At 41.8% G+C, this 20,874-nt stretch overlaps 1 protein-coding gene across 1 annotated transcript; it reads right to left on the bottom strand.

Annotated features, from left to right (window-relative positions):
- Window positions 1–9,868: 9,868 nt before the first annotated feature.
- On the bottom strand, window positions 9,869–20,284 carry MTNR1A (melatonin receptor 1A). The gene is made up of 2 exons (XM_045550699.1): window positions 20,086–20,284; window positions 9,869–10,744 (listed from the first exon to the last, which is right to left on the bottom strand). Exons 1-2 carry the CDS (start codon window positions 20,279–20,281, stop codon window positions 9,876–9,878), a joined length of 1,065 nt encoding a protein of 354 aa, XP_045406655.1. The 5' UTR covers window positions 20,282–20,284; the 3' UTR covers window positions 9,869–9,875.
- Window positions 20,285–20,874: the final 590 nt, after the last annotated feature.

The following is a 20,874-nucleotide window of genomic DNA, read 5'->3' as shown; positions in this document are numbered from 1 at the left end:
CTCAGTTTTTCTGTTTTTTTCTGCTCATACATGTCTTTTCCCTCCACTTCCTGCTGTACAGTAAGCTGAGACAGGGACTGGCACAGGTTCCTTGGGGGCAGGCCTGTCTATAACTCTTAAGTTCCACCTCTTCTATACCTGAACTGAGAGGACAGACCTGCCTTGTGTTCGTTCTCATTCCCACCTTGTCTTCCTTCTCTTTCTGGTGACCACAGGAATAAGACCTGCTACATCAGCCTCCAGGCCCAAGCTGGGTATTCTAATCCAGAGTTTGATTAGAGAGGTTGGTAGTTATCAGGCGCTGGCTCAAATAGGAGTGAATTATACTTAAATTCTCATTCTACTATTTTTTTTACATAGACCTGGTTTTCTTAGTTAGAAAGGCCATGGGAAGCAAAGGTAGGACGCACAGTAAGTCTGTAGCACTTCTGTGTTCCTGGACCCCAAGAGCACCAAAGAGTTGGACCAAGTTTGGAAACTCCCCCGTTACTTTTACCCTTTTAGTTGAGGCCCTACCCAGGCTTGTCTGAGCATTGTTTTCAGGGTGCTATCTTGGTTTCCTTTTGCCTTTTAAGGTCAAAGACACTTTACCTCTTGCATCCCTTATTACACCAGCTGCGTGACATAAAGAGGAAAAAAAAAAAGAAGGCCAGTTCTCTAATTTCTTCATTTCTCCAGCTAACACCTCCATTCCTCAGGTTTCTCAGTCTTCCAGCTATTATCCTTGTTAAGAATGACACTGGGAGTGAATCAAGCCCCAAACTCTTCCCAGAGAAGAAGCTACAAATACACCCTTAGCCTACATCCACAGCAGACATCACTAACGCATCCCAGCTCTTCCCGCTGAGCTCAGATGTAGCCTCAGAATCTATCTCGACATAGCATTCCGCACAGCCAGCACAAACAAGGGAGGCTTGGCACTCAAGGTTACACACATTCACCATTCCTGCCTGCCAAAGAGAACCAAGGCTGGACACAAGTTAACACATTGACTGCTTTGTGAGTTGTATTTAATTCAGGCTAGTTTTGAGCCAGGGGCCTCGTGAAGCAAAACCTTGCAGTTGGTTCGTGAAAATCTTACTTGTTGATGTTTTTATTGTTACAATTAATATCGACAACTTAATTCTTAGAACAAGGATTGCATTGCATATAAACTGACACACGGAAAACAATAAAAAATAACAAATTAGAAAGGATCATTTTGTTTTAATAAAACACCGTGGCCCCAGGGAAAATATTTTGTTTTCTAGTGTGGCAGTCAATTGCTAAAGTGGTGAAGATAGTCTCTACTCAGAAACTGTTGCAATACAAGAAAAGAGACTTCAATGCAGAACTGAGATCTTGGAATACAACAGGGACAAGTGGAAATTTATCACCAAGGAGCAGGATGAGGGGAGGTCAGTGGGTGGAAAATTACTCAGAGAAAACACCAAGGGTAGGAGAGTTCTTGCCAAAGGGTGATCATTTAGCAAGAGTTGGGGATTCTTCTGTAGGGAAGGTAAACTATCTTTTCTTCTACCCTTCAGAGTTTTTGGTTGGGGATTCTGTGACAAAAGACAGAGTAACAAGAGAAAAATCATACAAATTTATGTAATGTAAGTTTTACACAACGTGGGAACCTTCATAAGGAAATGAAGTTCCAAAGAAATGGCTAAACCTTAGTGTTTTCATGCTAGGTTTAATGAAGAGCAGAGAGTCATGGAAAATGTGATAGGACACAGAGAATGAGCTAAGTATAGTAAACGGGGGAAACTTAGCGAGGCCTGCTCATTCAGATTCCCTTGGGCATCCCTCTGTCTTTGGTGATAAGGAAGTTCCTTTCTTCCTGATATAGGGTGCCTGGTACAGGAAGGACACCTCTCACATGAGGGTCTTACAATCTGTTTCATGGGAAGGTCAGAAAATCCTTCTTGTACCTGCTTTTTCACAAATTCCTCCAGCTTAAAATATTCAAAATGCCAAGGTGCCCTATTTGGGGGCAGTGTGTCCTGAACTCCATCATTCTCTAAGCTGACCTAGCAGAATTTTTGATAAAACTGGACTCAGTGTCTGGGTGTGGTGGCTCACTCCTGTAATCCTAACACTCTGGGAGGCTGAGGTGGATTGCTTGAGGTCAAGAGTTTGAGATGAGCCTGGGCAAGAGCAAGACCCCGTCTATACTAAAAATAGAAAAAATAAGCCAGGCATGGTGGCACGTGCCTGTAGTCCTAGCTACTTGGGAGGCTGAGGCAGAGGATCGCTTGAGCTCAGAAGTTTGAGGTTGCTGTGAGCTAGGCTGATGCCCTGATACTCTAGCCTGGGCAACAGAGCAAGACTCTGCCTCAAAAACCAAAAACAAAAACAAAAAAACTGGACTCAGCAAAGAGGAACATAGGAGCCCAAGGTGGATGTCCCAGGGAGAAGAAGGTTCAGAGGGTCCTAACCAAAGTTTGGTCAAAGAAGCATCTTTGTCATGGCCCAGAGTTTATAGAGTGTACACGCTTCACCAGCTGAGAAATTGTAAATAACTCTAAAGCAATCCATCTGCAGTCCCAAGGAGATAAACTGACACACAGAAAGCAATTCTGTCTCCCAAGGAGACAGAATCATATGCACAATTAGCTGCTTTTGACACCAGGCTATTCTAGGCTGGTGGAGCTCAGAACACAATACCTCAAAGTACGGCGCCTTGGCATGCTGAGTATTCTGGGCTGACGGAGACTGAGAAAGCCACAGAAACAAGAGGGTTTCTTTGATCTTCTCTTTTTTCTCCCAACCCCCTTTCTTCCCTGAATCGGGTCATAGAAAGCAGAATTCCCTTCCCCTGAAGCAATCCTTAAGACCTAGGAAGGTCACTCTCTGAGCTCCCTACTCCACTGAAGACCCTCGTGTGACAAGTGTCCTGTCCTGCACCTGGGGGTGGGGAAGGAATGCCATAGAGATACAGAAGAGAATCTGAACAAACAGGCCTTGCTGAGTTCCCACCAGTTTATTATCATTTCATCATGGGGGTGGCACATCCATTCATTACAAAGTGGTTGATATGTCTCTTAATCTTTGTTCCTCCTACATTTTTTTCTTTTTAAATATTTGTTAGAAAAAGTGGTTTTTGTCCTATAGATTTTGGTAGAGTTTGGATTTTGCTGATTGCCTCCTGTGATGTTGTTTGATATGTTTTCTTGTTCTCTGCATTACTTGATAATTTCTAGTTCAATGAGATCCAGGTGTGAGTTTTTAAAAAAGAAGGTTACTTCATAGGTGGTGGTATGTACTATTGATAAGGAAGACCCTCACCTATTACCCGGCTTCTGTAATCATGTTTACCAATTGCATCAGCCACCTGAGACCCCACTCCTTGGACCACCCCAACCTAATAAAAGTGGAAAAAAACAGGTAGATGGGGCTCAGAATTTGGTGATGAGACACCTCTGAGCCCACGGGCAAATAAACCTTGATTTTCCGACTCTCCGTGTGCCACCCGGTTTGTCCTCGGAACCACCCGCTGTAACACTTGCTGTCACACTTTCATCTAGTTTGTTTCTTTTGATGTTAGCAGCTGCACAGCTGCATGGTCAGCTCTTTGGACAAGAAATGCTGTATTTATCACTTTACTCATACTACCTAGCACAGTTTTTGGAAATCAAGGTGTCTAATACTTCCTAAATTCTTAGTGAATTCAGGAGCTCATGGTTCAGTTTCATGTCTTCCACTTTCTCTAGCAGATCATTGACAAGATACTTTATGTTTAATGAATCTCATTTTCATGGTTTGTAAAATGAGGGGACTGGGAACAAGGCCGCTAAGTTCCCTTCAGTGATTCGATGACATGGTCATGCACAGGTCAGGTTGTCTTTTCCACCTAGAGGTTGCAAGAAACAAAGGATTCCATCAAATATGTGTATTCTGACCAAGAAATAATGTTTTCTGGGAAAAAAAATTTTTTTACACAAAAATATTTGTTAAATAGTGCAACAAATCTCCATGTGAAATAGAATACAGCTTGTTGGTTGCGTATATCAAGATGGAGTAAACAATGTTCAATTAAGTTCAGTTCCCTTCCATGATGGGATAAGAATATATGAATATATATATGATGTATAAACACATATAAATAGTTGAATAATTTAAATTCTGCTGAGAAAAAAATGTCAAAACAAAAAGGCCTATTTTTGGTTGGGTGCAGTGGCTCACACCTGTAATCCCAGCACTTTGGGAAGCCAAGGTGGGAGGACTGCTTGAGGCCAGGAGTTTGAGACCAGCCTGGGCAACATAGTGAGACCCCATCTCTACAAAAAAATTAGTTGGATGTGGTAGGGCATGCCAGTAGTCCCAGCTACTCAGGAGCCTGAGACGGGAGGATCACTTGAACCTGGGAATTCCAGGTTACAGTGAACTATGATCATATCACTGTACTACTGTACTCCAGCCTGAGTAATAGAGTGAGACTTGGTCTCTAAAAAAAAAAAAAAAAAAAGACAGGCCTATTGTCCATAAACGTATATATCCAAAGTAATTACCAAACTACTCTCCATCCTTAACCAACTTTTATTTAATTCCCAAGAAATGACAGGACAAAATGAACACCTTGAAAATAATAACAAGAAGTCATCTTCATCTTTATATATATATACACACACATATGAAAATATATACATATCTAACTTTTATTAAAACAAATACACACAACCAAAGATCCCATTGAAGTTCATCCTTGGCAGTAACAAGGTACAGATATGAGTAAAAAGAACTAAAAACATGCAAATATATCATAGGCTACACTTTCAAAAATACAAAATCAAACTGTTTCTTGGAAAAAACAAACTTCCTAGGTTTTTATTCAAATTTATACCCACACTGTAAGAAAACAGTTACAAGTATAAAACAATGTCAGAACTCGAGTTAACGTCTTATTTTTACCTACTTTGAATTAGCTAAACATTGTCTAAGTAAAGATTTATTCTCTAGCTCAATGGTCACAGAGTTAGTGAAGATTGTATTATAATTTTCTAGTCAGAAATTCTAGCAATCAGTTATTTCCTATTATGCAAACCAAATAATAATGGAATGGATTCCTATTCCTGTATCATAAGCAACAAGTCTTATCCAGTATTTATCAGGACGGTGCTTGGTGGATAATCACCAGTCCCTTTGTGCACCAAAACTCAGAGGTTTGTTGAACATCATCATAGAAATAGAAGGTATCATTCATTTTTTCAAACAAAATTTTTTCCACTTCAAGTTAATACACTAGATATGTTTGCATCACACACTGCAACGTAACAGTTTTACCAAAAATTAGAGCACCAGGTTATTACAAGAAAAGACAGAACCAGTGTTTAATTTCTAAAAGCAATGGTAATCAATTTGTTTTAAAATGGGCATGTTAATTACAGATCTCCTGTAATCAGAACCCAGAAATGTGTCCTCATAATAAAGATACTGTTTCCTAGGAACATAGAATTATTTCACTATTAGTAACAATATAGCACAACATCAAAATAATCTTTTTACTAGTCTTCAAAGCTGTAGAAGCTGTTCATATTCCCAAAGATCACCAACATTAAGATTGAAACAAAAAGCAGCTAACTGGCTACAAGACACAATGCACATCCACAGCCATAACCAAGCTCTTTCTCTCATGTGAAATTCTACAACATTAAAAAAAATTCCTCAATAGTTGTTTCTATTAACTTAAGTTTTTCTGTTCCAGAGATGAAAAATACAATAATACGTGATCAAGGCTTATGATTCTAAAATCATTAACTTTATCTATTTGTTTATGACTGTTGTACCATAAACTTCCATTTTCCTTTACTACTTTAAATCAGGGTAATTGCACACTTCACTGCATTATTTTCTGGTAATAGACAAGATGAGGTGAATCCAGTTAGGACATGTCTCAACATTCAGGAACTTGATAGCACAACAGCTTCAATCACAACCCTGAAGGCCAGGTGCAGCGGCTTACACCTGTAATCCTAGCACTCTGGGAGGCCGAGGTGGGAGGATTGCTTGAGGTCAGGAGTTTGAGACCAGCCTGAGCAAGATCGAGACCCCCATCTCTACCAAAAATAGAAAAATTAGTGGTAGAAAAATTAGCCAGGCGTGGTGGCCTACCTGTTATCCCAGCTACTCGGGAGGCTGAGGCAGGAGGATTGCTTAAGCCCAGGAGTTTGAGGTTGCTGTGAGCTAGGCTGATGCCACTGTACTCTAGCCAGGGTGACAGAGTGACACTCTGTCTCAAAAAACAAAACGAAACAAACAAAAAAAAACCCCAAAAAACTAAAACCCAAACCAACCCTTGAGCATTGCAATTACCATTCTCTTACTGCTGGTTTACTTTGTTATTAAAATTTCACCTCACCTGTTATTGTTATGTTGTATGTATACTAAAACTTTGGTTAAATATCTCTCCCTTTTGGCCTTTTCCTGTATTTTACAAATTTAATTTACATTCAATCTTTGGTCTTCTAAAATACCTTTGGCAAAATAAGTACTCATTCATCAGCAACATAAACATTGAACACAGCTAAAATCACTTTCATTTATTTTCTAAATTTTCACCAATGTAGTCATAAGAGATTTCCAAAAACCTATAGTCACTACAGAAAACAGGTGCAACCATTGCACAGATAAGAGCACTTTTTGTACTATACACAATAATTCTTAAAATGGAGATGCTTTATTTTAAGCATAAAGTAGATTAAAAGGAAGGGTAGAACAAGAAATTTTGAAGGTTAGCTTTTAAAAAGAAAAAGCTGCTTAAAGAAGATTACACTTAGGTAATTCCCAAATGTAATAATTTAGTCCTTTCATTTGAACTGACTTAAAAGTATCTATTATGTTCCAAATGTGTTTACTTACTCACAGTCAAGTATTTGGTGATGTATCAAATGTGTTTAATCAATAAACATTACGGATTTAATATCTAAGTTTGTTTATCCTGTCAGACTTCCTCCCAGAATATTTAAAATCAAGTAGTTCTGCTGCTTTGTCAGAAAAGTGTCAGATTTATGCATGTAAATGATTTATACATACACACATATATTTGGTAATAAAACAAATAATTAGAGCAAACTGAAATTATTCCTTACACCCAATCTATGGTATCTATTAAGTCTTTAGTTTTAAACAAAGAATAATATTTTATATTTTATATGCCTATGATGTTTATGTAATATAGTATAGGCAATATGTTCCAACAGGTATAAAAGTTACATTCGCTAGAGGCAAAAAACATAATTCCACATGATCTAAATTTTCCAAAGGAGAGTACAACTGAAGCAAGCATTCCAGTGGCAATGTTCAAATGATCTATGCAAATTAGAACGGTCAAATTCCCCTGTCTATATCCTCCAACTGGATATTAGTGTTGGTACTTAAATTATGGAATGCTAGTAATTGCACATGATTCCAGCAATTGATTTTAGAAAAGACAAGGATAGATGTTTAACCTTATTCCACATCAAATGGCCTTGTATAGACCTTGCCTCTCCAGAGTCCCAGGTCCCACTGAGTGCTTTTGAAAATGGCATTTTCGCTGTTATAACATAGGTTCTGTTTTTGGCCTCACAAAGCCTCCAGCCTAGGCAGTGAAACCCAAGCTCTCAACAGGTGCAAATAGGCATAAAATCTGTCAACATGCCACTCAGAATAATGTTATTTCTCTTACTGTCAACACTCACATCATCGCATCTGACAGAGGAAGGCTGACAAAAATTCTTTGGTAAATAAGTAATTCTGACAGATTAAAGAGGTTTACCTTAACATAGGCTTATAGCTGGTTAACACAACTTTTGCAGATTTCTTGAGAAAATTTGCTTCCTTGCATAAGACAGCATATCTCCAGTGATACTAGACCCAGGTACCAATTTGCATTGTGCAACAGTCATTTCATAAATAGTAATTTAGTGATCTTGAAATTCTTCCCAAAAGAATCTTCCTGATTATTCCCATATCTGAGCTTTTCAGGAGAAAAAAAACACACAGAACTAAGGAGTCTCTGCTTAACACAGCGAGGAAGCTAGAAAGAATACTTTGAATGATTACAAGTCTTCTACATTGGGATTCTCATAGAGGAAACCTGGGCCTTTCACTTAGATCTTTTTGAGTAGCTGTTTTATTGGCAATATTTTAACTAGCTAGTATTCTGATGGTGGTGAAAATCATTTCAAGATTATAGAGATACTCTTTACTTGGTAATTTTTTAAAGGGCACGGTTTCTATTCAGTATTTTGGATGATGTATAATACAAATATAATACAATATATAAATCAAGAAATAAAATTCTATAAATTGCAAAGGAATCATACTAGATACAGTTAGCAAAGTAATTCACCCCAAGCGTCAAAAAAGGGTGTAACACAAATTTTAAAAAAGTGTTCAGTTGAACATGATTAATTATTTTAAGGTTCAGTTATCTGAAATTTGAAACAGTAGCTTAATTATTTCTACCATTTAAATTTGATTTTATGAGAGCTAGAACTTTTACACACAAATGATTCAGGTAAAGTTTTGGAGATAACTCACATACCCCGGCCCCCACCACCAACAATGACAACCATAATCTGGTGTTTCCCAAATATGCTTGATGAAAAAAATCATCAGAGAAGCCTTTTAAAATAATCCCAGAATCAGGAGATTCTGATCCTCTAGATACATAGATATTAGCAAATGTATCTAGATAACTTTTTGTCTTATGTATACAGTTGCAAATCACCAGCTTATTCTATAATGTGACAGTTTCGTTACAGACCTTTACAATACAAGAAAACATGCCTGTAATTTGCAGCAAAGCACTCTAGGTAACAAACCTCACAGTAGTCCCAAACAGCCATTTGGGGTATAACAACCAAAGTTTATGAAACCATAGTTTTGCTACACATTTTTTTCTTCTCCTAGACTCTCAGTATTATTGGCATGGTTAAACACTGAAACGAATTATTCAAGAATATTGTTTTGAGATATCTATAAAATAAAAGCTATCTGGTTTAGATTATTTACTTGCCCAGCTAGAGTATCAATCTAGAACACATTCAGCACTATGTCTAAAAGTTTATGGTAACTTGATTCTTTGTCATTTATACTGAACTGATTGGGCCATTTAATGAATTAACAGAGATCAATTAAAAACAGCTGGTCAGTGACACAAAATAAGTCAAATGTCTAATAAAAATCTAATAAAATTGTATACATGGCTACTGCTTTAAAATACTATGGCAATTGACATCCGAAGAAGAGCTCTGTAAAATAATTAGCTCTTTATCTGGTTGAATGTGCAACTTGTAATACAGAGTGGCAAGTATTTATGATCATGGCTATAGCCACCCAATGCTAACAGTGATAGCTGAAAGTTTCTGAGGGTTGTAGTGGTTATTGCTGTTGTCAAGTCATTCACTGATTTATTTTCAGCCTTTCTGTCTGTAAGAAGAGTCACTCATTCCACTTTCCCTTTTGTTCTGTTTACTCATTTATAAATAAACTTTGTTCATTTATAAATAAAATGTTCTATTCATTTTCCTACTAGAAATCTTCAAGAAGTTGGTGAGGGGGTGGGGGGAAGCAATTACCCCTTTCGTGGCACTCACAGTAAAAGAAATGTTTGTGAACCCTGTCTTCCCTTGAATGCACTCAGCATTTTACTTTCTCCCCCTGTCCCTGAACAGTTCTTCAATGAACATATAACTATATCCATTCTGTATTTCTCTTAGGTAGAATTAGAGACCTGTCACAAAGGTGATAGCACATAAGCTCAGATGCTGCAGAAGCAACCACTTAAGAGCTTGATGTTTCTTCAACCACTCTGTTTCCCTAGACGTCCATCAACAGGAAGGCAAACGTGAAAAGGAGTGAGAGCTTGAGCAGTGAATGTATCTTGCCAGGCATGCTTTGCTTTTTTAAACAGAGTCCACCTTTATTAGATTATTGTTGGTCATTAATGGAGACGGTTTGCATTTAATTCTATCTGCTACATCATTAGAACTATCCACAAAGAACATCCTGGCTGTGCACAGCGAGACTATAATTCTCCTGTACTCCTTTCTGAAATTTTGGTTCAGTAGTCCATATATAATCGCGTTCAGGCAGCTGTTGAAATACGCCATGTAGTAACTGGCCACAAACAGCCACTCTGGGATCCTGGGTACCATGCTGGCTGGGTCCGAGGCCACAGCCAGACCAATGAAGTTCAGAGGAGCCCAGCAAATGGCAAAAAGGACGAAAACCACAAACATGGTGACAAAGTTCCTGAAGTCCTGTGGTTTCAGTTTGGGTTTGTTGTCAGGTTTCACCCTCCGTCTGACCTGAAGAACCAGGATCCATATTCTCAGGTAACAGAAGATGACTATGACCATAGGAATGATGAAGTGGAAAACCACCACAGCTATGGTGTACGCGGAGCTGACGGACTGTGTGAACGTGCAGGAATAGATCCGCGGGTCATACTGGAGCGTCCCGGTGCGCAGGTTGGGCACAATGGCCACGAAGGTCAACACCCAGATGAGGAACACGTAGCAGACGGAGTTCTTGTTGCTGTACAGCCTGTCGTACTTGAGACTGTGGCAGATGTAGCAGTAGCGGTTAATGGCGATCCCAGTGATGTTGAAGATGGAGCCGACGACACTCAAGCCCATCAGAAAAGCGCTAATTTGGCAGTGCAGATATCCCAGCTTCCACCCATTGTTAAATATCGACGTCAGCACCAGCGGGTACGGATACACGGCCACCACGAGGTCTGCCACCGCTAGGCTCACCACAAAGATGTTTCCTGAAAGAGAAAGGTGTATAAAGCACGGGTGAATGCCAGTTCTGCATGGATTGTACTGGTTTTCTGTCACAGTTATTAAAGAAAGAGCTGTTTCCACAGCTCCGACGACCTGGCATCACACCCACCACCACGTTATAAATGAAGTGGAGGCCGTTTTCACCAGCAAGGAAGCCCACTGTTGCCCTCAGCAAAGGCAGTGCATTGTTCACAGATTTCTGCATCCCCAGAACAGGGCATATTCCAAGTTCAAAACTGTTGTCTTTCAAACCATTTGATTTCTTCTTTGAAAAAAATCCTGAGTTCAGAATATTTGTATTATGTCTTTTGTTCTGGAACCTTCTACAGTACCTGAGGAACCTCATGTCACATTATTTCTCAGGCCAGCCAAACCTTCCTTAAGTTCCAGGTCCCCTACATCTCTCCAGTTCTTCAACAGTTCTCAAAGAAGCCTCTGGCTTCTGTTCTTGGAGAGCAGTGGATCCTTGTCCATAGCATAGGAGTTAAGAAGAAAAGGGCTATGCCATCAGCTGTGTGGATGAGAACACTGGCTTTCACCCCTTACTCGCTGGCTAACTGGGGCAAGTTACTGCACCTTGCCAAGCTTCGGTTTCCTCTCCTGTAAGATGGGATAATCTTCCATGTAGGGTTGTGGTGACCATTAAATGAGGCATTCTATGTCAAGTACTGTGCACGGTGTCTGATGCTGTATAAATGTTCATGTTCTGTGACTCCTTCACCTCAAACCAAAGGAAAAGGCAGAAATTCTCTTAGATTTTAGGAAGAACGTAAGGTACAAAAATTAAACTTGAAATATTCCGAGTACATGATGATTTTGTAAATTAATATAGACTGGGTGTGGTGGCTCACACTTGTAATCCCAGCACTTTGAGAGGCTGAGACAGGAGGACTGCTTGAGGCCAGGAGTTCAAGACCAGCCTGGGCAACAAAGAAAGATCCCATCTCTACAAAAAATAAGAAAAATTAGCCAGGTATGGTAGCATGTGCCTGTAGTCTCAGGTACTCAGGAGGCTAAGGCAGGAGGATTGCTTGAGCCCAGGAGTTCGAGCCTACAGTATAGCTGTGATAGTGCCACTGCACTCAAGCCAGGGCAACAGAGTGAGACCCTGTCTCTGTTAAAAAAAAAAAAAAAGGTAATAAAAAATAAAATGAAATAAAATTAATTAATAAAATAACTCAACATATTTTTAAAGTATAGGAAAAAAAACCCTAGTCAGATTTTATGAGATGTTCTGCGAATACACTCTTTTGAACTCTTCTGCCTTTGTGTCTTGCTATTCCTTCAGCCTCCAAAGCTTCCTCACTTCAACTCTTCAAATGGTACCCATTTTCCCAAGTCCATCTCCAACAGAAAAGCCCAGAGCTTTTGCTTATTTGCCCAACCAGATGTAAGCGCTTCCTCCTTCAAAGGCTCCCAAACCACTTTACTTGCACCACCTTTAATTTAGATTAAATTATAATAAATGCCATTCAACAAAAACTTATTAAATACATATATTAGGTGCTGAGGAAATAGGAATTAACGGACAGGAAAAACCAGAAAACAAACAAAATTACTATAGAGTAAGAAGCAGAAGAGTATGGACAGAAGCAGAAATGTGGAAGAAGCAGGCTAGGCAGGGAGGGAGGAGGGTCCAGGTGGAGGGATGGGAGGTTTCACCTTCTGCTCTGTCATCTGTAAACTTGGTTTTCCTGTATTTCCAGACTATGGCCCCCTGTGTGTTGTCCTCATCTCTGTATCCTGAAGAGCTCCCAGGTCAGGGACTTTTGCTTATATGCTTGATGAATTAATTGTCACCTCCCAACATTTGAAATAAAATAACCTATGTCCCTGAAGTTCCTACTGGAACTTCCCCCAAGAAAATTATTACAAAAAAAAAAAAATTAAAATAGCAGTTGTGAAGAAATAAAGGTAAATGTTTGTGCCATTTAGGTAGGAATTTCCGATAAATTTTCATAAAAGCAAATTCTTTAAAAATTGGTTCTATTAGTTCCAATTAAAGTTATAACGCAAATTGATTTTTCCCCACAGATCACTTTCAATTACCAATGAGACGCTTAAATTCCGAAGTGGGCATATTTTAATAAAATTTTAACTCAAAATGTTTAATGCTTTAAAAACATCTATAGCATATTAAATTCAGTTACCAGTTAAATTGTCATTGTAACAGTACATTTTTACTGAGACTGTCATGACGACAAACTGTCCTAATGTAGATTTATTTTCTGGAGAGCTAAAAAATAAAATCACAAATGATGTCATAAATTGCTTTCATGGCTTTAATCCTCTGCTTCATTTATTTTGTAGTAATTATGTTTCATTACTGTCCAAGTAATTACATTAATTGAATCATAGGTTTAATTTGCTTTGAATTAATCCTGTGTTTTACAATCGTTTGAAGGAAAAAACATTAAGCCCCAGACTGTGTAGACATGGCTGTCAGGCAGCCGGGAGCTACATCCCATGTGCTCGTGTGTGTGGAACGTGTGTGCTGTGGGGAGCAGGAGGGGAAAGGAATTTCTTTTATGAACTTCACCTGATAGGAGTAATTAAATAACTTAATCATAATTATACACATTACAAGGTCATCTATTCCATTCTCAGCTCTGTGCAACTCCAGATTAACAATGTATCCATTTTCACAGACATCCAAGACTCTATGCAACCAGTATGATAATGCATTTGGAAGTTTAAAATAATGTCTGCTACGGGCTAACGATTTCTTCTCTGGTGGCTTTGGTTCCAGTCTTTACTGTGGAGGAATCCCAGAGTCACACAACATGAAGACTGAGAAGTATGTTAGTGATTCCCCTGGATAATTCCCACTTTTTAAAGATGAGGAAAACAGAAATGTGGATTTGGATGAAGTAATAAAACTGGTTAGTGAAAGAATCAAGACTGTAGCAATGCCGCTGATTGGTTAGTTTAGCTCAGTGTTACTTTCCTAAGAAAGGTCATGTGCTCCTACACAGATAGGAAGATCAGAAATTGGGCCCTCTGGCTTAGCGCCTTCTCAGGCATAATTCTACAAAGCGTATTAGAACGAGGAAATTATAAAGTGTAGATGGGAGGAAGGAGAACACTCAGAGGCCACTCTACTAGCAAGACGGTGGTGGCGTGGGGTAGGGGGAAGATGTCTAAGACAGGCGCTGTCCTCACCGAGTTACTGGCTTGGGCTGTGCAAGGTGGTAGGAAGTAGAGACATAATTGCAATAAACAGAATAAGAAGAAACAGCTAATAGCTCACAGCTATTGAAGACACCAACTAAAAGATGCAGAGTAAATATTTGTTCCTGTGAATAAAACTTTAAATTGGAAGTGAAATGTGGCATAGATATGAATAAAGTAAGTTAAGAGACAACTAAAAAGTTGGCTTGTCTAAAGTGCCTCCCTCAGAAGTAGTCCTGCGATCTCCACCTGGGAAGGGCCACAGCAAGGCGACACCACTTTTCTGTTTGGCGCAGTTATTTCTCTACTTCTAACCACCTTGCACAGCCCAAGCCAGTAACTCGGCGAGGGCAGTGCCTGTCTTACATATCTCCTCCCTACCCCACCCCACCCCCATCTTGATCAGCATCTGGCAGAGAATTAATAAACATACGGTGGATTTATACTGTGTCAACTTCGTTAAGCTGAAAAGACATTTCCTTTCAGAGCTCCAGGTTAGGGTCCCCACAAGAGACAACCAGCGTGAAACTTCAGAGACGGCAGTGCAGCAGCAGCCGTGTCCTCTCTGTGCACAGGTCTGTGTCAAGCGCCAGGCACCCCTGCAACTTTGGGCGAGTTGGGTCTCATCTGCTGGTGTGCAGTGGTGGCGGGCAGGGTGCCCACAGCCTCTCCAGCTCCTGCTGAACTCCCCCTGGCTGGGAGGAAGTGAGAGGCGACTCACTGAGGTGAGTCTGGATCATCCCCCGGGCTCCAGTCCCTTCTCCCAAATTCTAGCTTCCCCTGCGTCCCCTCCTGACATGCATCTTTCCTTCTCAACTGCCTTCTCCGTGGACTTCAGGCTCCAGCATCAGGCACAGAAGCAACAGCCTCAAATACACTATTTCATCAGCTCCCACAATGACTCTAGCGATTGTGCCTCTTGGGTTGATTGAACCCTGACTGACGCAGAGCTTGGTACTGGAAGTGGACCAAGAAGAACCGTTAGGATGATGGTTTCTCTGCATTGGTTCTTGGTTACCTGCAATTGATTCTGTCCTAGGACTAGATTTAATGCATTAAAACCCTATTTCCAGTAGCAAAGGGGACTGGTAGTTCATGGCACATAGTGGCAAAAGAGTTACTTAAACGATCACCTGTACCCACCTTCCAAGGTGAAGACAACTTGCTGCATCCTCTCTCCTACCACTAAGAAAAAAACCAAAATACACCTCATTTTGACATGCTACACCAAGCTATTACTGAGTAAACCGAAAGCTGTCTGTGTTGAGTGGTGCCCAGAACAAGTAAAGGCCCTGAAGGCTGCTGAGCCCCTCGATCCGTCTGATCCAATGGCTATGGTCTAAATGTGTCCCCCCGAAATTCATTTGTTGACACTGAATCACCAATGTGAGGTAGGGCCTTTAGGAAGTAATTAAGTCTTGAAGGCAGGACCCTCATGGATAGGATTAGTGACCTTATAAAAGAGATGAAAGTGAGCTGTCCATCCCTTCACCCTGTCTGTCCCTTACAGCACAGGAGGACACGGCAATCGTCTCCTCTGGAGGACACAGCAGGAAGGCACCATCCTGGAAGCAGAGAGCAGCCCTCACCAGACACCAAATCTTCCAGTGCCTCAATCTCGGGCTTCCCAGCCTCCAGAACTATGAGAAATAAATTTCTATTATTTATAATTCAAAATACCAGTCTAAGGTATTTTGTTGTAGTAGCAGGAATTGACTAAGACACCAGTGGTGCTTGAACTGTTTGTATAGTTGTCCCTGGGTACTGGCAGGGGTTGGTTCCAGGAGCCCTGTGGATGCCACAATCCACAGATGCTCGAGTCCCACAGTGGGCTGCAGAACCCGTGGATATTAAAAGTCGGCCCTCTGTGTCTGCAGGTTCCGTGTCCCTCGAATATCACAGCTTCCATCCATGGTTGGTTGAATCCATGGATGTGGCACCCGTGGACACAGAAGGCTGTGGCAGATCGGGAGGCTGTGAGGCAGTGTTAGCAAGCACACACAGGTGACTCGTAACACAGGACCTTGGGATTTTGCAGTAAACCCGTACCATCCTTTGCACTAAATATGCTCTTCCTAAGAAACAGTTTTGGACTTGCTACTCAGCTTTAGTAGCGTCTGAATGCTTGACCATTGTGCACCAAGTGACCATGTGATCTGAAAGCTCCTTCCTGGACTTGGTGTTGTCTGACCCACCCAGTCCTAAAGTTGGGCGTGCAGGGCCTCAAACAGAAGTGATGGATATAAGACCTGGCTGAAGCAGGCCTGAAGGCACAAGAAGGATGCGTGAGCAGGTAGCACAGAGGCCCGTGGCCACATTGCTGCCACATTGCCAGCATTTTCTCAGCTCACTCCTATGGCCTCGTGGCAAGTTCCCTTTGACCAGCTGAAAGAGGAAGAAACAATTTCCTGCCTGGCTTACAGAAGGCTCTTCATGAACTACCAACACTACCTGAAATTGGAGAGCTATGGCATGACAGACCCACCCCAGAGTGACCCTGAGGGACAAAGTTCTGTCCCAGTGAACAGAACTTTGAGCAGGGCTTCCAGCGGAACTTCCAAATGGTCGCTCATTTTCCCTGGAGGGAGAGGTGGCCACAGGTGCAGCTCTGCACTCACCCATAGCAGTGGCTAGTGGTACAGCCAAAGACTTGGAAGAAACACAGTCAGAAAACTGGTGACACGGGGCTCTAGAGAAGAAGCAGGCACACAGGCCTCTCAGAGTGGGCACTGGGTGTGAAGATATTTGTATCCTGATATGACCTGTGGACATCAGTTCATCTGTCCTCAGCCACCACTGTCCTTGACCAATCGGCTCACAACGTTGTCACGGCAGCAATGATGGAAGTTATTTGAGGGCTCAGCAACGTGGATTACTACTCATGAATACTGATGTGGCTCCAGCCACCACTACACTGCTGCATGCACAGCTGCCAAGATTAGAGATCAACACCGACATGGCACAGTTCCCCAGGAAAATCAGCCAGACGCTGGAGGGAGACGGGTTACATATTAATAGAACCACTTCCACCACTGAAAGGGGCAGGACTTCATTCTGACTGGAATAGAAGCACACTCTGGATACGGTGGTGTCCTTCCTACCTTTAAAGACCCTTAATTCTTCCACCAACCTAACATCTGTGGACCTACAGGACACCTTGTCCAACACCACGGTACTCCTCATGGCACTGCCTCTGCCTGGGGAATTCACCTCCCAGCCAATGAAGTATAACCACGGGGTCATGTTCTTGGAATTCACTGGACTTACCATGTTTCTCATCTTAAAACAGCTGGCCTGGCAGATTGGGGGAATAGCTTTTGGAGGTTCCGTTTCAGCACCAGCTGGTGAGCCTAGGGTACCCACGACACTGTCCATGATTGGACCTTTCCCTGATGGAGCAAGGCCTAATTAATAAGCACATTATTGTACTGTGCTGCTTTCAGGAGCAGTTAATGGCAGCAGGGTCATTTGTTTCTTCACAATGTGCCCACAAAAGGTTGTGCTTGTTCAGTTTTTCAGACCTGCTCTTAATGAGTCTATTTCAACCCATGCTGCTTGCTATTATGTGCTATTTCTTTAAATGTGTCGATCTTTTTCCTCATTCCCTGCTTATAATCTGCAGGTATCTAGACACTAGCATCACAGTTTTGTGGAACTCTTAAGATAGAACAAATTTGTGGTGACAGCTTGTCATTTTTGCTAATTTCCATTTATTGGCTATATTCTACCTAGGTTAGATTGCCAGATACTTGAATTTTGAATAGGCAAAATATTATTGTATTATTGCTTTATACTTCTTTTTGGTAAGTTTTATTTAAGTAAAATGTACATATGGAAAAGTGCATGAATCCTAAGTCTACAGCCCAGTGATTTTTAACACACTGAACACACCCTTGTTAGGTGTACCCAGAAAAAACCAAAGACATAACATTACTTGCTTTATCCTTTTCAAAGTATTTTCATATGCATCATTTTGATAGGTAATTGCAACAATCATGTGAGGCTAAAAGGTTAGATATTATCTGTATTTGACAAATGTGGAAAATGAGGTTTGGTAACTTAATTGATTTCTCAAATCAGAAGGTGGATAGCAAGGATATAACCCTAGTGCTCCACTGCAGGAATCATCCCATTATGCTATGATATTTACTCAGAAGAAATAATATGGAAGCATCAAATTTTAGACAGGAGTGGAGCAAACATTCTTCAGGCACCTAAGTTCCACTGGCTGTCTGGAGTCTGTGTCTGCTCAGATTGGCCAGTGTTCCTGCCATGCAGGTTGTTAAACAGTTTTAATTTCTTCCCTGGGTATCAAATGCAACATATGCCATTGAGGGTGAGAAGGGGAGGACAAATAACTGCTATTACAACAAATTTCCAAAAGAAAATACTAGCTCAAAGCTTAGATGCAGTAGCGTTCTTATTTCTTCCACTCTCTTTTATTCCTTTTCATCCTTAAAGCTAACAACATTAATTTAACTGAAATGGAAGGACTGAACACTCATCAAAACTTGCAAAACTTGTAAGAAGCATCCCCAAACTAGGATTTCAATCGGCTATTACTATCACTGTTTCAAATTACCATCCATTCTAGAAAGCCTCAGATGGTCTGAATTGCAACAGCAGCACCTCTGAATATAAAGTCTCAATTATAAAAATATGAAAGTTCAAAAGCTTCACAGATTAAAGCTAAGGGTCTCCAAGTTGGCGACAGGAATGTAGTATTTTATAGATTATCCTCTTAAAAAGTTGCTTTAGAAAATAAACAAAATACAAAGTAAAATGTGAGGAGCGCTTTTCATGAGCTCCTTTTCATGCAACAGAAGCAGCAGAATTGTCCAGGCACAGAAACACTTTTTAAATGAAAGGTTCTGCAGGATACAAACTTCCCAAGTGCTGCAGTTGATGGCAAGGAAGCAGGTGGAGCTCCAGAAAGAAGTTCTGTGGGTGAAACCTGCTCACACTTATAGCCTTGGGACCAACCCTCATCAGTTCCTCCTGTGTGAAGTGGGTAACAATGGTACCTCGCTACAGGGCTGACCCAGGCACTGTCAGTTAACCCAATGCTCAGAACAGTGTTTGGTCCACAGAAAGCTGCTTTTATAGCTAGGAGGGAATGAGCCTCTTCCTGAAGGCAGAATTGCTCTAGTTTAAGTCAATCACCTATGAAGCGAGCTTATTCAACTTACTAACTGAAATTCAATTCATATCATCAAGTGCTTATTAACTAATTCTTAAACTATGCACTGTGCAAGCATCATAGAAAGCAACAGAAAAAAAAAAGGGAGGACTCTCCCCAAAAGGAGCTAAATAAAATTAGAGCTTTTATCAGTCAGCTGGTTAGAACAAAAACATTTATTTGGGCAAATATTTAAGCGCATGGTTCCTTCCCCACCCCTTCTCCCAAAAGTTTGCCTCTAAATAAAAAAATAGAATATTCACAGAACCAACGATCTAATCATCATTTAGAGGCCGGAACATCCAGTGTCCTGTGGACAAACCAGCTTCAATAATTCACTGCTCAGAGGAAAGAGCAAGTTTTAACTCAGGCACAAAATTATCTTTAGTTGTACATGATGTGTCAGTGCACTCTTTATTACAACAACTTCTGTTTTTAAAACGTAAACCTGTTCACTAGGAGGAGCACCATTGGCTTTCCAAAGCACGTTTAGGAGCCTCTAGTTCTTCAATCGTATGAAAGCAACTCCAAACAAAACTAAAACAGATGCTCTATTATTTTGCCCACTTATGCTTTCTCCTATTTTAATAAAGCTGGGAAAACGAAATCACTCATAAAGCCAAGCAATTGGTAGATTCGTTGGTCTGATTTGAAAGGGATCCTTGAGGAACTTTCTGCAACCTGTGCCCCTCAATCTACAACCCGCAGACAGGCAACACCAGACAGCGGGCGCTCCCCGACAGCGGAGAGAACTCCGGCAAAGTCTCCAACTCTTGGGGACCGAGACTCATTGTCCTATGAAAGGCATTATACGATGGGCAGCCTAAAGGAAAAGTACTAACAGGGAAAATGATTCCCGAGTCCCCAGTTTTTAAGAAAAAGAAGGAAACTTTGTTCAGCGAAGGCCCTTGAGAACGGAGGGCGCGGGTCCCGAAAGATGCCGGGAAAAGGGGACAGATGGCCCAGATCTCCTACCTGCGTTCCTGAGCTTCTTGTTCCGGTACACGGACAGGATGACCAGGAGGTTGCCCAGGATGTCCACCACGATGGTGAAGATGAGGATGAAGGCGAGCGCGGAGGCCAGCCAAGAGGGGCGCGGCCGCGCCCCGTCCCCGCCGCCGGCCGCCTGCTGGGAGGCGTTGAGCAGCGCGCTGCTGCCGTTGCCCTTCATGGTGGCGCGGCCCGGGCCGTGCGCCCTCCGCGTCCCCTTCGCCCACGCACAGCGCAGCCCACCGCCCTGCTGTTTAGGGCTCCCCGCGGGGCGCCCCGCGCCTTCCTCCCATCCCGCGCGCCCCGTCGCAGCCGTCCCGCCCACTCCGCCACCTCCCCGCGGCCCGACGCCCTCTCCGCGCTGGGCAGCCACGGCCAGGTGACACCTGGTGTCCGCCGCGAGGCAACTTGGACTCCCGGGCTCGCGACCCGAACCCCGCACCGCGTGCCAACAGCGCCCCGGTGCGGGAGCCCAGAGAGTCGTCTCTCCCATCGTGGCGACGTCGGGCGTCCCTGCTTCGCGTTTGCTCTAGTCTCAGATGGGACTTTCCGCCCAGCGGCGACAGAGTACTTGGGCTCGAGCCTGAACTCGGATTGAGGCAAGTTACTGAGCCACTGTGTGCCCCAGTTTCTCTATCTGCAAAATGGGAATGAAATACTAACTCATTAACCTCGCACTTAGTTCAGATGTGAAAAATCAAGGCCTCTTTTCAGTTATGTATTGCACCATTGAACATGGCGCTAGATGTTTCCGATAATAAAATGGGATTTAAA

This window comes from Lemur catta, chromosome 5 (assembly GCF_020740605.2).
Source record: "Lemur catta isolate mLemCat1 chromosome 5, mLemCat1.pri, whole genome shotgun sequence".
NCBI lineage: Eukaryota > Metazoa > Chordata > Mammalia > Primates > Lemuridae > Lemur > Lemur catta.
The sequence above is the reverse complement of the archived record's forward strand: the minus strand, read 5'-3'. Positions and strand labels throughout refer to the sequence as shown.

Excerpts from the sequence above, each read along its gene's own strand:
- MTNR1A (XM_045550699.1), bottom strand. The coding sequence starts at position 20,281 with ATGAAGGGCAACGGCAGCAGCGCGCTGCTCAACGCCTCCCAGCAGGCG. Across the intron at positions 10,745-20,085 it reads CAAGAAGCTCAGGAACGCAG|GAAACATCTTTGTGGTGAGC; the intron begins GTAGGAGATCTG and ends TTTCTCTTTCAG.